Source organism: Xyrauchen texanus, chromosome 1 (genome assembly GCF_025860055.1).
Source record: "Xyrauchen texanus isolate HMW12.3.18 chromosome 1, RBS_HiC_50CHRs, whole genome shotgun sequence".
Classification (NCBI taxonomy): domain Eukaryota; kingdom Metazoa; phylum Chordata; class Actinopteri; order Cypriniformes; family Catostomidae; genus Xyrauchen; species Xyrauchen texanus.
The window spans coordinates 25,761,782-25,778,959 of NC_068276.1; the positions used below are offsets into that span (position 1 = coordinate 25,761,782).

Below are 17,178 nucleotides of genomic sequence, written 5' to 3' on the forward strand. Positions count from 1 at the left end.
ACAGCTTCAGTCACCATTCACTATCACTGTATGGAAATGAGGATGCAATGAATGTGAATTGTGACTTAGACTAACATTCTGTCTAACATCTTCTTTTGTGATCCATGGTAAGAACTTTTTGGAAAAAGAAAGAGAAGCATAGGTGGAATGTCAGTAGCATTGTACAAGTTGAGGAGGAAGTCCTACCTGCCCTGGATCTGTTTAGCAGTACTCTCCACAGTTGACCTCTTCTCCTCCACTCTTGCCATGAGGTTCTGTAGGAGACAGCGCTGATCTTGCAGAGCTTTTCCGACATGTACCAGCCTAACAAAAAACTAATTTAGTCATCCCTACATACAGAATATTTTAAAAGCTGGTGTACTGGTGTTCCCAGCAGGGTTCTTAATTAGGATAATCAGACTTCCTTGATCAACCAGGATCGTGCAAAAAACTATGCTGGTCCACCAGCAAGACCAGGACCAGATCAGCAAAAACCAGAAAAAAACACTGTGGGCCAGCATGGAAATTCATACTGGTCTAAGGTGATCTTTTTAGCAGGGCAAACAACAGCCAGCTGAACACCTTTGACTTTTAAAGTTTTAAATACACCATGCTGGACATCTAGGTATCCCTATTGCATATAATTGTTGAGAAAGTGAGAAAATGGCCACCTGTTCTGTCTGCATCTTTGAGCATGTGTTGAGAAAGGGCAGTTTGGGTGTCTACGTGAGAGAGCGTCTGCATATGCTTGTGTTTGTATGTGTAAGTAGACTTGTGAATGTGGAATATGCATGTCTTTGTGTATGTGTCCTCCACGCATACCGGTGGTCTGTGTGAGCAGACAGGTGACAGATGCTGCAGGCCAGGAGGTTGCATGTTTCGCAGAGCAGCTCTAGAGGCTCCTGTTTATGGAAAGGACACATGACAACAGCATGCCCACAGCAACCGGCTCCTGAGGCACCCAACACAACAGAGGAGAGGAAATAAGGGATAATTAGCTGACGGCCATAAAGAACACATCATCCATATTCAAGAATCACAAATCTAAAAAAAAATATTACAACGATACAATAAATAAAAATGGTTAAAATGAGAAAGCATGTGGAATCTCTGTAGGTTTGGTGTGTTTAATGAGGATTTAAGTGTGTTAAACTAAGATTTGGACCATGTTGGCCTCCATGAGTCACACTTTTATTTTTATTGGAATAATGCAGCATATCAAAAGCTTATAAAATAAATCTGGAGAAATAAATGCATATTTTTTCAGACAAAAGAAAAACAGTCAAAAATGGAACAGACCATAGCTTTCTTCAATCAGTAAATGTCTTTTAAAAGCCCTGCCAATATGAGGAATAAACCTCTTTGTAGGCTTTTGAAGAGCCAACACAAAGTTTCAGATACTGTTTTACTTGTGCATGGCTCCCATTTCTGAAACAAAATCAGCATTGGACTTTTAAAAACCATCAGATTCGAAAGCTATCAAGTTTCATGTCACAGACAGGGTTTAAGCTGATGTAAAACAGTTTTATTACATTTTTGGCATCTTCTACAGAGGTCCCTGATCTCTAGGGGATCCAAGGCTGTACTGGAGGGGGTCAGCCAATTATTATTTGATCTTATTATTTTTTGTAGAACTATTTTACACAAAATACAATGTTAAGTTACAGTAACATCAACCAAAGTTAGAGAAAAAATACAGCTAAATGTTTCATTGTCCCTCCCACATTAAGATGTTTTAAGTGCATGTTTATGACTCTGTATTTTAATAATGACTACTGTAATGGATTTATTTTAATGTTACTATACGCATGTTATTATAGGCCAGGCTTAAAATGCAACACCCAGTTTTATACAATATCTAACAAGGAGCCCCTTCTCTGTCTCTTAATCAAGGGGCCCTTGGCCTGAAAAAGGTTGAAGACCCATGTTTGTTCTGTTTTGTTTTGTTTTGTGAACTTGGGCTTAAAGTGAACGGACCAAAAAATAGATTACACATTTTTATTTCCATTGCATTGTACCAATTCTAGTCTTAATAACACATTATTACTTTGATAGTCTCTGTGCATAAGCAATGAGAGAGAGTTAGTCAGGCAGAATGTAGAACTCCATTAGAGATGAAGGACTTCGTCCGACAGCACCTTTCATGCTGGATATACAGTCTGTCCATCAGTGCGCCTTTCTGGCTGATGCTGTGACAGTGTAGGCTAGACAGAGTTACTCTGACACATTGCACAGGGAGAGAAGTAGGGTACTAAAGTAAGAGACCACAGGCTCCAACACTGAAGAGCAGCCTCAATGCATACTGGTGACGACCACATCCTGCTTCACACCCGCACTTCTGTTCCTCTCACACTCTACCACTCGTCCTCTCTCTCTCTCTCTCTCTCTCTCTCTCTCTCTCTCTCTCATCTCCCCTTCTTTCTCTTTCTATCTCTCTTTGTCAGTTTTATCACTGCCCATCTCATTTTCTGTTAGGACCTGTGGTGTCATTATTATACATTCATTGGATTTCAGATTGTCTTGACTGAAAGCCCAGGAGTCTCAATGAAAGGAAGGTAGGATTGAACTGACTGACCAAATTTGAGCTGTGTTTGCCAAGAGAAGAATCAGTTTTAGAAACTGGGTCACATGAAAAATACAACACTGCAATACATCACAGGATAATTATTCACACTTATTATAAAATGCATTATTCATTGTGTTAAAGGAGAGAAAAGAGAAAGTTATAAAAAATATGGTGCACGGCTGATGATGTCCAGTGGCTAAAAGCAATGTGCTTCAAACAGCAAAGCTGGAGCTAAAAGAGAAATGTAATTACAGAGAGTCTTGCCTATTTCAGACGGTGATAGAGGGTCTCTCTGCTGGTGCTGCAGGTCAGAGGGTTGAGTGGAGGCTCTCTCATGCTGGTGCAGGTCGGTGCACTGGAAACACAGCCACTTGTTGCAGAAGGTGCACAAGCTTTGCGCCATCCTGGGTTCTGAACACTCCGAACAGCACTGAAGTACAAGCAGATGCATTTCAAATGAATTGAAATATCTAATGCATTCAGAACTGGAATTGTTGACATAACTGTCAAGATACGCATGAGTGGGTGTCATAGAAGCTCGCCACATCAACTGATCGAGCATATTTAAATGGCCGCAAGTGAAGTAGCATCTTTCATGTTTTTATACCACTTGAGCCAGGACTTAATATTTTCAAGCTCCAGCAGTGTAGACAAAGCACCACGAATATAGAAAAACAACATACGGTATTCATTCTGCACACTACACTAGCTGCACCTTAATTAGATATCAGAGAGCATAGCTGCATTTTCAAAGGATTCCACAAATATTCAAAACTACACAAATATGCATTATTCCCAAAATGCAACAAGAGCAAAACAATAACACATTGTGCGTCATTAGTGTGTCACAAGAAGCCACGGTTTTACTGCATACCTCACTGCCAATCCAAAGGCAATTAATAAACTTTAAACATGCAGAAAATAGAATAAATTATGTGACAATCCCCAACAGAGCAGGGAAAAATCAGTGCAGGATCATCTTACCTTCTCCATGGTGGTGAGGCTGCAGTTTCCTCAGTGCGTGTGTGAGAAAGATTCCAATATCCAGCCGAGCAGCTCTCACAGCAGTAAGGCAAGGACACAGCCAGCCTCTGACACAGCTACAGCTTCACACAACACTGTGACAGCTCTACCTGCGGCAGGAAGTAGTGCACACTGCACACTTTAACCCCAGCAGAGTAGACTCCAGTGTGCTCCTTGCTGTGTGCCCTCAGCCGTGGCCAGTGGATAGCACTCCTCATTGGATTCCTGTAGCTGCTTCGATCCCAAATCCTTCCCTATGACAGCCACCATGATCTTTTATCTTAAATAAAGCCTGTTAGTAACAATTTGGAATTAGGAAAGGCTGATTTTTTTTTTTTTTTTTTCTGGGACAAATATCCCCCACAGCCCTTTTTACCAAAAATGGAAGGGGTGCCAGATGACCTACAATATTTAAGAGAATCACATTAGAAGAGCACATGTGAAGTGTGTGAGATGGATTGGGGATGAGGGAGCATGTTTGTGCCCTCCTTTCTCACATCCTTAGATCAGGACTGGTAAGGGACAAGTCCCTCTGGACCGGTCCTCTTGCATGTAACACACTGAAACCGGGTCAGCCTTCTCCAAAGACCTGATGGGAATGAAGATGTGCCCGCACAATGCCCTGTAAAGCGTGAAATCAATTACGGTCTCATCACACTTGCTCTTCTAGAAAGAATATTGAGCCAGGTGGATAGGAGATGGATGTAAATGAATTAAACTGTATGTAACTCAAACTGAAATATCACATATCAGTGTCGTGCAAAAGCCCCATTATGAATGCACCTCTACCGCTATGAGTCTGCCTGACAACAACCCCTGCAGCCTGACCTACAAATCTGACAACTCTTTCTTCCTCTAGAGCTGCTCAGGGGATCTTACAACCATCTGATTCCCCATTGTGTACCCACAGACCCACTTTAAAACACGATTAGTCTAGTTCTTGTTCTTTGGGCAAACAGGCATGCCTGCACCTCCTCGCTGCCTGCTGCCTTGCCTTCCATGCAATTCCATTTAGCTTTTAAAACAACTCTTCCCTACTAAGTGAATTCATCATGAGTATCTTTCTGCCTGAGCAAGCACAGCCATCTCAAGAGAAAGTACATTAATAGAAACTTGAGAGGAGGTTCCTCCCATGGAAGAGCTCCAGTAACATCATGGTTATGAGATCACGACAAGGGAATGGCAGATTGGCCCATAGCAGATGGTAATGTCTTACCACAGACTGTTCAATTCATTAGGTCTCCACTTATTCCAAGTGAAGATTTGTATCAGCCAATTATCAGTTCATTAGACTGATGTCTTTGCTATTTGTTAAGTGTCCTTGCTGATATGACAATATGTAAAAATCGGAAATAAAAGAATAAATATAGGAAATTATAAGAATAAATACTATCAGTCATAAAATTTATGAGTAACACAAACTTAATCGGATGCCCAATTTACCATTTGAGCCTCTGAGACTGTTTTTTTCTTTTAATGTGTAAATACAAGTTTAACAAGCTACAAATAAACAAACAGTTCTTGAAATCACATGATTTAGTGTGAAAAGAAAGAATAAGAAATTGACAAGTTCTTCAAGCATACACTTTATAGGTTTTCTTTTGCACACTTGGAAACCAAAAAAAAATTTTGATATGAAAGACCCGGTAATACAACATATACATATATATATATATATATATATATATATATATGTTATATATATACACAGTATGTCTGTCTGTCTGTCTGTCTGTCAGTCTATCTATCTATATACACAGCACTGTGCAAAAGTCTTGGGCACATAAGATGCTTCTCAAAAGTATTTGTCTTAAGATGGATATTTATATTTTCAGATTTAGTGTGTCATTAGGAAATAGCAATTTTATACTCGCAAAAATGTATTTTGCAAATATAATTAATAAAATAGAATAACAGGGACTGTATCTCTTACTGGAGTGAACATTGTTTCAGTGAAATAAATAAATGATTTGTTTATTTGCGATTTAGCAGTCTTCTTATGCTATATTTGTGTTTACCAAGAAACTTTATAAGAAACTTTTTTTTTTTTTTTTGTCAAATAAACCAGTAAGGCTGAGATCAATTTGACCTTAATGTCCCAGTCCAACTTATAGACTAAATTGTCCTTAAAATAATGCTGGAGGCAAATATTACGTTTCAAATGTCAAAACTCTTGAGAGTGAAAATATTACTTGTTAAGAGATCCTATAGACATATATTGCAATAAAATCTTGTACTTCTAACACATAATTTTACACATTTTTGTTTTAAATCTCATTTAATCGTATTTATTATTCTTTACTTTGTAGTGCTATACAAAAATAGCCTACTTTCCGTAACAAAAATATTATTTCAATACTGTGCTCAAAAAGAAACCGCCTCAAAGACATTATATGAACTACATTTATAGGCGTCTGTAAATTGTAATATGCCAATGACAGAACTACGCACTAGACCACAGAGGAGATGGAGCAAAATCCTTCGCAAATTGCTCATATACGTGACAACATCTGTATATAATGCAATATAAAGCGTAATTATGCAACATCACACTAATGATGAAAAATTAAACATTGATTAACGCATGCAAACAGACTGTAATGATAGTTTGAAGCGTACCTTGCTGCTCTTGAGGCACAAATCCAAAAATCCTCCTCCTCGCGACCGGAAGATTATAGCGATTTCAGCAGTGCTACAGCGTCTAAACGGCCTAATATTATCAGATCCTTAATAATAATAGTAAATATAAAAAAGTCCTTCCACCCCTGGAAACAGTTCATATGATTTTATTCCCTTCAGCACTGTCAAAAGGAAATTCGTGCATAGCCTCCATTAACATCTATAACCTAAATGCACAACTTTTAACCAACAGATACGTGGAAAATATCGGAATACTACACGTGATCAAAGTTATAAAGGAACATTTCACATAATTGATCTTGTCCTCCGCCAAACGTATTTTTCGTGATGGCACCCTCCGTTGCGCACTAAAGTTCTTTACCTTTAAATATAACCAGCATCCAGTCCAGCAGATGTCGCCTTTACCTCAGTTTTCTTTAATCACAGGTGATGAACTAACGAGTTAAATCGCGAGATTTCCCAATCTTGGTTGTTTTTATTTCCATCACACTGATTTGGGCACTAGGTTATATCGAAATGTTTACATATATGGGTTTATTAAGAGAAGAGAAAGAGAAAGAGAAATATATAGAGAGAGAGATCGCAAACGTCTCGCCTTTGAGCTAGTCACCTTTTTTAAGGTAATTTGCCCACATAGTTTGATAAAATGTTCTATTTTTTTAAGATCACTTTAAATGGTTAATTTAAGCTTAACAAAGTGTTAATTTAACACTTAACAAAACTCAAAAAGCTTTAAATACAACATTTTATAAAAAGTAAATAAAAAACGAAATAAAGAAAATTGCACAGCATGCCATGCATTCAAGAAAACATTGGTTAAATGGATGTATTAACCCCAATCATTTATTCTGAAAGCTTTTTGTGGCACATACGTTACTTTACGCTTTTTGTCATTTTTATAATTTCTTGTACAGCTTCAGATTTTGTTGACAAAGATAAATCTGACTGGGTAGCTGCTTGATTGGCAGCTTTTCTGAAGAAGTTCATTTAAGAAACTTTGTTGTGATACCCACTGTGTCATTAGCAAGATTTGGTACTTCATTTTAAAGTCCATTCTGCACTTGCTCTCAGTGACTTTGATGGAATTGTATGAGACTGTGACTTAAAGGGGTATATAAACACATCCATGTCTTCTGAAGAAATATGACAGGTGTGTGTGAGAAACAGATCAATATTGAAGTCCTTTTCCCTTCACTCTTTCTCCGGTTTTTGGCAATTCACATTCTTCGTACACTGCGCAGGGAGAATTTATGATAGGCTATAACTTTATTTAAATATTGATCTGTTTCTCACCCACACCTGTCATACTGCTTTAGAAGTTATGGATTAAAACACTGGAGTCATAAGAATACATTTTATGCACCCTTTATGTAGATTTTGGAGCTTCAAAAACTTGGGACCCATTCACTTACATTGTGAGGACCTACAGAGCCGAGATATTCTTCTAAAAATCTTAATTTGTGTTCTGCAGAAGAAAGTCATATACATCTGTGATGCCAGGTGGGTGAGTAAATCATGAGACCATTTTTCATTTTTGGGTGAACGATCACTTTTCACAACGATCCAAGTCTTCAAACTAGAATCAAATGCATAGATTTCTGAATCTTATCTTTAATATTCAAGCTTCATTCCTGTAAATTTAAAATTGTATTACATCCACCAAAGATGGATATTGAATGCATGTGTGTGTGTATTTATATATAAAGAGCATTTACAGAATAACATCATAATGAAAAAGGACATGACCTGTCCAAATGTTACATATGGCTCTTATATTGCTTTCGCTAAGATGAAAACAGTTTTAGTTCAGGTTATTCTAGCAAATATCATAAAACTCTTTAATCTTTACATTTACTGTCTTCTCCAGACAATACTAATATTTCTCTTGTTTGGAACAAAAATACACATATGACAATTCAGGACACATTTACTGAGGGGTGAATGTTTCTTTAATATAGCAGAAAATGTGTCAAGTATCAGAAAATTCCCAGTGTATGATTCATTGTTTAACTATTTTAAACACCAGACCTATGCTAGACCTAAAGGACGGTAATATCTCCATTTAATAAATAGCCGCAGCAAGCAATGGGCTGCTTCTATGATGACTTTCCTAAACATTCAGGTCCATTATTACAGTACTCATATTTAGGGATATCAACAAGCTTGAGAAATTAACATAAAAGCTTTATTGATTTGTTTTATTAAAACACTGTAAATAAGGTAATATACTCTTCATGTGTTAATGTACAAAATATAATTCATGGAGAAATTCTTGCATTAAATACTACACAGCCACTGTACATCCACCTCACATTAGTTCCATTCATACATCTCACCCAGCTCAACATAGTTATTTCTAGGGTGGAGGCTATACTGCAACATAACCATTCATACGCTCAGTACCATCCTATTATTACTCTACTGTCATACAAGGTACCAGGGAAGCCAAAAAACAGAGCTATATGTGAGATTAACAGCACAGCTTTCATAAATATGTACAAATAATGTGTATGTTGGAGACAAAGTAACTGGCACTTCATAACAGACATGACATAGCAGTGTTAGGTCTTCAGAAATAGCAATTGTAGAAAATGTCCATAGATTTTGGCTTCACAATTTTAGTTCTTTTTATGAAGGAACTTCATTTTATTCCCTGGAAAAGATAAAGCATTGGTAATGCATTAGATTCTTATGTATGATATAACTGTTTCATAAAACAAACTTGACCCTTGGTTCATACAGCATGTACTTGTCATATCTGTTGTTCTGCACTCACCTAAACCCTTTAAGAATTTGTTGACTCCACTCTGCTCAGTGTCCGGCAACTCCTCCAGATACTGTTCCACCCTCTGCTCAAACAGACCTGTTCAGATAAATATTTGTTTCTGTTGACCAGGAGGTGGCAGTAAAGCAATTTTCCATTTTCTCCAGAAAGACCCACACAAAGTGTTTTTATGATTATGCTGGGTTTGGGTTTCAGATTACAGTCATAATGGCCTGAGGCTAATTCAACATCATGTTCGAAGGGAAGCTGTGTGCAAATTTGCTTTAGAGCAAGCAAGATTCACCTTTGGCCCTGCATTTCCTCATCTCTCTGTCCTGGATGAATCCAGCAAACATCTGGGACTCCATGAAGACACCAAGGAATCGACGGACGCTCTTAGAAGCCACTGATTTACGGAAGGCTTCACGCTGGAAGATGCGCTCACCCCTGTCGCCCTGAGCGAGGAACAAAGAATAGTGGCCAATGGTCTCCAGGAAGAAGCGGATGAAGGCCTCTGATACCACACTGTTCAAAGTGGTAGCGCACTCTGTGAAACGAGGAAAAGATCATGTTAGAAAAGTTTCATTATTCGATATCCTTGGAATAATGGAATGCTTGATCAAAACAAAAACAAAATCTCTGTTTGGCCATCTACAATATATTTCAGCAAGTATAAACACTAAACATATGAAATGCATCATAACAGATTATTTATCTACATAGAGTAAGGTTAGATTTGGTTAGTTTTCATGGTAGATTACAAATCTAAGACTTTCAATAAGAAATCAAATACACTGAACCCAGCTGTTGTTCTTAATGTCACTGCAGACCACACTGCTTTATGTTTACTGCTTAAAATGTGCAGGCTACAATCAGGCAGCACATGCATGTATTATGATGTACAAGCATGCAAAAAGCTAGTGAGCCCACTGTAAACAGACACAACAACACCATGTCTGTCTTTTTACCATCATCCGATTCACTGTCAGAGTCTTGATCGATGATGTCATTCCTCTGTTCGAGAGCTTGCTCCAGAGCAGCTTGCAGTTTGCGTGGTAATAGAGAGGCCTCGTCATCCATCTGTATACAGGCATAGTGTTGAGATAAACTTGCAACATTGTTGTTACAACATTTGTGTTGTGACTCAGTGAATCTGAACATGACACAATCTCAGTTGTTTATACTGTGGTTGTTCTCAGATCTTAGTGACGACACACATTCAGGTGTGGTCATTTAAACTGTAGACAGCTCCAATAGCACCATTCTGTTATAGTTGGCATTAAAGCCATGGGATAGTTTATCAAGCTTTTGTGAATACTTTGTGTGGAGCGATCTTTGTATGGACAAACCTGCCGGATGAAGCGGTCTGTGCCTAGATCCACCATCAAAGCCTGAAACATAAAGGAAAAAAATATATATCCACTGTTTGCCATGATTACTGAAGTTTATAAACATTGAGTCTCTAAATCACACTATTCTGTTGTTGTGGGAAACTTGCATGTCACTACATTACCAGAAGTTGATCCACAACAGATGGAGCCTGACAACCAATTAAAACAGCAGTGTTTAAAATGACAAGCATCAGATATTGATGCGCTTCCAGAAGTTTTATTTACTGCAGAGGTTCCCCCTGTGGCCATTACAAGTGCACTTATGTCCAAAAAAACTAACTGAAAAAAGCAGTGATGACCCCTTACGGCCAAATCCACTAAATGCCAAAGAATCAGTAGGGACAAAACATAAAACCTGTGGCCGAGTTGGCACTGTCCTATTGGCAGCTGGGAGCAACACTCTCCCATGACGGAGGGGGAAAGTTTAGAGGGGAGAAGGCAACAGCCTGGCCAGGAATGCTGAGCTGGGCTTATGAAGCTGACGTCATATTAAAGACAGTACAAAGGAGTTGGCCCATATTCCGGGCATGTTATTGTAATTAGTATGTTTCTCACTCATTCCAGCAACTTTCTGTACATGGGAAAATGACTCTCCATATTATTTGGTGAGGGAACAAAAAAGGGTTCAGTCTTCAGGCAGCTTATTAGGGTAATTGGACTGTAAAAGAGATGTGACCATATTCAAATGGAATTTAATGTCATGATCAGGGGAACTGCACAGTGGTACTTGTGTAAAACCCACAGCAACGATGCTAGGGTGTTCTTGGTGGTTGCTAAGGTGCTCTGAGTGTCTTTTATGGTGTTGCTATGCAGTTGCTAAGGTGTTCTGGGTAGTCACTTAGGGTGCCAGTCAAAAGAGTCCACCCCATGTCTCTATGATATACTGGTCCCTACATATGGTTTGGACCCTCCTTCATTTTCAGTCAGTTTTTTTCCCATTTTATCATCGCTGGGAAAAAATCTGAAGTTCAATCACTTGGAAAAGTAATAACACACCTATCCTCCACAAGCTGCATGATTTGAGGTATAATAAATGGTGCAGGACAAGTTATGTGCCAAAGTTTAATCCTTCGGTTGAGGGGTTTGTTCAAAAAATTACCCTACTTATGAGTAGTAATAATAATAGTTATGCATGCCTTAGCATGCCCCACTAATAACAGCTTCAAATACCTTGTCATACATGAAAAAGCTCTCATATTTTATTTTAAAATAACAAAAAAGTTGCTGTATATGCATATGTATTTGTGCACATTTGCTACTGAAATATTGTGCACAGAGGTGTTCAAACTTACTTCTGGATCTAATGACAAACTAGTATCATTAAGGCTGGTATGCGGCCAAGCACACATTGTACACGCTTTACAAAGTATCTATTACAGATAGAAGAAGGGTGACAACACCATAGCTGGGATTTGCTATGTTTGTGACAATGTGAGGGAGACATGGTGGGAGTCAGCCAGAGTGAGAGCTGGTGTGCTGCTGTGCTTACCTCCTCCACTGGTAGGTCCTTCAGTTTGGGCACTGAACTGGACAGAATACCCACTAGGAAAGGCGTGGGACAGCAAACGATGTCCACCATGGAGGTGGGAAGTACAGGGATGAAGGTGTGTTGCCAAGAGAATGGGTAGAGCAAAGCCACCACTGCATTAACACAGCTGGAAAGAGTACTGTAGAGAAGGGGAAAAACATACTCAATCACCTGACTTTCACACAAATTCACACCAAATCAAGCACACCGTTTTAGCAAATCCCCCTCTGGAAAAAGTATATTGAGCCCAGATTTTCCAGTTTATTCTGGCTTTATGGATGGGGGCAACTGAATCTGTCATTAAATGAGCACTCAAGAAAATAGCCAGTGGCATTCAATAGATTCCACAGAACAGTGCTACTCAAATGCTATCTCCTGTTATAATATTTAAATCGTTTCAGTGGCATTCAGGACAAGTACATGAAGTGTATACACTGTGCAGATAGTGATGTAAAACACAACATGATTAGAAGACCATCGATAGGCTTATGTTAATATCTGAATGGTAGTAAAATAGAGTAATGTTCTCTAAATCAACACAATATGTTCTTCTTAAGTTGACCTTCAAGGAATATTTCAGGTTAAATACAAGTTAGGCTGTATCGATAGCATGTGTGGAATGAAAACAATTCACCACAGAAAATAATTGAAACGCTAATGTCAATTTGTAAGGACACACAAAAAAAACATGTGCAGAAATTATTTTGCAATGAACTGTTGAACATTTGGCCCCTCGACTTCCATTCGAAATGCAAACAACTTTCTTGTTTGTTTTTACAACTTGAGATACAAGTCCAAATTATTTATTTTCTCATCAACAGCATGCCACTGGTTCTAAGAATAGAGCTTAAGAGACAGTTCAAACAAAAGTGAAAATTCTCATAATTTACTCTCCCTCATGCCATCCCAGATGTGTATGACTTTCTTCTGCAGAACACAAACAAAGATTTTTAGAAGAATATCTCAGCTCTGTAGGTCCATTCAATGCAAATGTAAGGGTGCCAAAATGTTGACATTCCAAAAAGCACATAAAAGTAATTAATTCGACTCCAGCGTTTTAATCCATATCTTCAGAAGTGATATGATAGGTGCAAGTGAGAAACAAATAAATATTTTTGCTGGAAATTCTTCTCCATGCCAAGTAGGGGGTGGTTTGCATGACAAATGTGGATCACCACAAAACAAGAAGATTGTGAGAGTGATCCATTTGATCCAGTTTATGGCTACCACACAGTAACCACATATACCCATTCTCATTTAAACAATATAATTGCAGATCACGTTTCTTAGAGCTTTAAATTAATCTGACGTTAGACCAGCTGTAAGATCTCACAGATCTAAAAAATAGTGCACCGTCCTTCTCACTGTCCCTAGCTTGTTGACAGTGGCTGACTCTCCTTTCTCTCTTTCCCATACACCACACAAGACCACATATACAGAGACCAGGGGTGTAAAGTAACAAATTACAAATACTCATGCTACTGTAAATTAAATACTTTTCCCCAAGAATTGTACTTTAAGTAGTTTAAAAATTGTATAATTTTACTTTAGTATATTTTAAGCGCGGTAACTGTACTTTTACTGCACTATTTTCCCACCATCTGTGTTCACTACTTTCCCGTCCTGATTAAATTTTTAGTAGTGGGCTAAAGCACTGAACTGGTAAGCAGAAGGTTGTAGGTTCGATCCCCACAGCCACCACCACCATTGTGTCATTGAGTAAGGCAATTAACTCCAGGTTGCTCTGGGGGGATTGTCCCTGTAATAAGTGCACTGCAAGTCGCTTTGGATAAAAGCGTCTGCCAAATGCATAAATGTAAATGTGACTCCCGTCAAATCAAATCACATGTAAAAAACTTGAACGGCAGCTGAAGATCTGGCGCCAACTGTTTTGGATCTGGAGAAGCCTCAAGCATAGTTCAACACCTGACCATCAAAGCTGCACCTGAAAGGGCTTTTCAAAGTGAAAAAGGCCAATTGCTTGATCGTGTCATGTGAGTTTAACTTGCTCAAGCCAGATATCAGCATTAATCCTGCCTCTAATTTTACGAAATATATTGAGGTAAATTTCATATTTCTGCTTACTATATTCTGTGTCTATAACGTAGCCTGTAATTTAACTATCTATCGATGAGATTATTGGGCTGCTGTGAGAGATTAATGCAATATTATCAATAGGGCTGGGCGATAAAATGATCTGGAAAACCACTCACTACTTTTGGCTGAATATCTTGAGTAGCTTTAAAAGTATTAATGTAATATAATAAAACAGTGACATTTTTAATAATAATATTTGTTTTATTATTATTATTCGTTTTTTTAATAATACTGACCCCTGATATAGAGAGTGTGTTAATTGGTATAATAAATTACCAGGAAATTAGAGATGATAAAATCATTTATAATTATGCTTAGCCTTTATAAAGATGGAAAGTATCAACATTTGCAGAGCAATTCTTAAGCAGAATATTCCACCAGTCACAAACTTCACAAGACTGTGCATCATGCAATAGAATTAGAAACTATTTCTTGGCTTAAAAGATGCAAGAACTAAATCATTGTATCTCAAGAGGAGGACAATGTGGCCCCCCATGTGCTACATAGAAATAATTCAATAAAAAATGAAAATGATCTTTTACTCAACCACATGCCATCTGTCTATGACTTTCTTCAGAACACAAATTTTCAGAAGAATATTTCAGCTCTGTAGGTCCATTCAATGTAAGTGAATGGGTGCCAACATTTTGACACTCCAAAAAGCACATAAAAGTAATACATACAACTCCAGTGTTTTAATCCATGAATTCAGAATTGGTTTGACAGGTGTGGGTGAGAAACAGATCAATATTTAAGTCCATTTTTGCTAGAAATTCTTCTCTCTGCCCAGTAGGTGGCGATATGCATGAAGAATGTGAATCACCAAAAACACAAGAAGAAAGTTAAAGTAGAGGAGAAAAAAGGAATTAAATATTGATCTGTTTCTCACTACATCTATCATATCACTTTTGAAGACATGGATTAAACCAATGGAGACACATGGATTAGACAACTTTTATGCTTATTTATGTGATTTGTAGAGCTTCCATATTTTAGCACCGATTCACTTTCATTGTATGGACCTACAGAGCTGAGATATTCTTCTAAAATCTTTGTTTGTGTTCTATAGATGAAATAAAGCCATACACATCCAGGATGACATGAGGGTGAGTAAATGATGAGATACATTTTCATTTCATTTCATCTTTAAGTGTGATGTAGCCCCTGTACCTTTCCCATGCTTGCTCATCTTTTATGCAGGACATGACGTGCCAAGTGATCCTGCTTATTTCAATGTTTGAACATGTTTATGCACAACAATAAAGCTCTGTCTGCATTAAGGGAAATATAGACCCTAAATTCTAATACATAAACTGATTTTAATGTATTTGTTTCATACACTATGATTTAAAATGGTGATCAGTGTATTGAAAATAACGTTTTAATCTTTTAATTTCTGTTATCATGTGATTTGGAATCAGATTCATGTAGTGTTTATCATAGACAAGTGATGTATTTTAAAAGTTGGCATACAGTGCTCATTATAATGGGGCATACGTTTTGCAACTCAGTACTCAATACTCATGAGTACTTACTTGAGTAGGTTTTAGGACAGCTACTTTTACTCTACTCACACTACATTGTTTGGGATGTAACAGTACTTCTACTTGTGTATGATGAGTACTTTTCAGTACTCTTTCCACCCCTGACAGAGACATAAAAAATAACCATCTGAAATGCACTGACACCAGCTATGAATCTCATTTGTGTTTTGAGTAGAGAGACAAATGATATGTTCAAAAGTACTCCTTTTAGACAATTCTAAGAGAATGGATTAACTCGAAAAAATGCACAAATTGGAAATATTGTTTGGTAATTCTTCTGAAATCCTGTTTTTGTGCTAATTTAGCATATACAATTAGCAGCCAGCAAAAAACAATTCTTAAATTTCATTGCCTTTTCTTAAAAAACTCTAGGGGGTGTCTGAATTTCTGTGTGTGAGAGCCTGCATTCTGGCATGTTCATACTGGAAAATGGAGCAGAATAGATTTTAAAAACTTAGCCACAGGCTAAACAGGCAGATTCTGATAGCTGATACCTGGAATGTCAGCACAACTGAGGCCTCAGGGGCAAGTACTCATGGGAAAAGATGAAGATGGAATATTGGACCAGTCCAAACACTGCTCTACACTGCCAACATCCTCCAAAAAACAAATAAAATGGATGGAGGGTTGGGTTTGAAACTGCTGCTAGCTACTGGGATTGCCTGGACCATCATGCAGAACTGTTATGCAGCTTTTTATGTGTGTGAAAGAGAGAGAAAGAAAGCATCAACATAAAATATTAACAGTTAGCAGAAAGTCAAGCAAGAACAAACTATTTATTTGTTAATGTTGTGCTGGCTGAAATGGCAGTTGTCTTGGAAATGTCTTGCAAAATGTTTCAGTTACCAGTGCCATTACAGAAATGCCCTATGATCAGGCCCAGATGAAATCTGATGGAGCAGAACTTAAGAGAAAACTCAGTTGATTTCCTCAGAATTGCGACATCTGCCATTCATTAAAGTTCCCCACCGCTTGCATGTTTGTGTATTCAATATTTTGATCAATTTCACTGTGCTTTCAGCTACGAAGTGCTAGCTCCATTTAATACATTTTACAATATGTATCATTACTATCAAAATTAAGCAAGTATCTGGCTGGTCAAATTATTTCAACATGTTGGCCCCCATAAGGTGACCTGCATCATGTAAATAAAACAGCTTTTATTAGACTTCTGATACTGTAAGACTGGAGTCTTTATCTTGTGTGCATGTGTACATATGTTTTTACATTTTTTCCCAAAAGTGTGTGTGGGGGGGGGGGCATTATTATTTCTTAGAACCAAATAACATGAAGAAAGTTAATCAGAAAGAACCTGTCCACAAAATTAGGATATTTGTGAAATAATGCAGCATAATCAGGATTCCCACTCTTTTCAAGCCACAATTTTTCAGGACATTTCCAGGACATTTTATGTGCCCAATAAGTGTAATATTCAAGCAAAAACACATGCGCCATTTAAATCGAGCTTTTATTTTGCCGTTTCTGTGTGTTTTTGGTGGTAGTTTCTCACATCCAGATAAGCAGTTTTCTCCATGGCCCAGTGTGATTATTAAATCACTGTAAAACTGTGATTTAATTAAATAAATACATAGTCTGTATGTGCTGTGCACTTCAGAGCGCTCTCTGTCTGTCTCATGACGATCAGG

At 37.8% G+C, this 17,178-nt stretch overlaps 2 protein-coding genes across 6 annotated transcripts in view; both read right to left on the bottom strand.

Annotated features, from left to right (window-relative positions):
* LOC127651818 (tripartite motif-containing protein 66-like) overlaps positions 1 to 6,542 on the bottom strand; it is a 28,736-nt gene extending 22,194 nt beyond the window's left edge. For 3 of the 4 annotated variants that reach the window (XM_052138091.1, XM_052138028.1, XM_052137880.1), the window contains exons 1-5: positions 6,188 to 6,542; positions 3,530 to 3,860; positions 2,810 to 2,975; positions 802 to 931; positions 187 to 303 (exon numbers count right to left, since the gene is read on the bottom strand). In XM_052138091.1, coding sequence (XP_051994051.1) covers positions 187 to 303; positions 802 to 931; positions 2,810 to 2,975; positions 3,530 to 3,538 — 422 coding nt within the window. In that variant the 5' untranslated portion in view covers positions 3,539 to 3,860; positions 6,188 to 6,542. Of the gene's footprint in view, positions 1 to 186; positions 304 to 801; positions 932 to 2,809; positions 2,976 to 3,529; positions 4,191 to 6,187 lie in introns of all 4 variants that reach the window. The other variant, XM_052137954.1, reaches the window with a different exon arrangement.
* Positions 6,543 to 8,147: 1,605 nt separating this feature from the next.
* LOC127651692 (DENN domain-containing protein 2B-like) overlaps positions 8,148 to 17,178 on the bottom strand; it is an 82,859-nt gene continuing 73,828 nt past the window's right edge. For both annotated transcript variants that reach the window (XM_052137768.1, XM_052137684.1), the window contains exons 15-20: positions 11,853 to 12,030; positions 10,322 to 10,363; positions 9,941 to 10,052; positions 9,277 to 9,519; positions 8,985 to 9,071; positions 8,148 to 8,861 (exon numbers count right to left, since the gene is read on the bottom strand). In XM_052137768.1, coding sequence (XP_051993728.1) covers positions 8,827 to 8,861; positions 8,985 to 9,071; positions 9,277 to 9,519; positions 9,941 to 10,052; positions 10,322 to 10,363; positions 11,853 to 12,030 — 697 coding nt within the window. In that variant the 3' untranslated portion in view covers positions 8,148 to 8,826. The remainder of the gene's footprint in view (positions 8,862 to 8,984; positions 9,072 to 9,276; positions 9,520 to 9,940; positions 10,053 to 10,321; positions 10,364 to 11,852; positions 12,031 to 17,178) is intronic.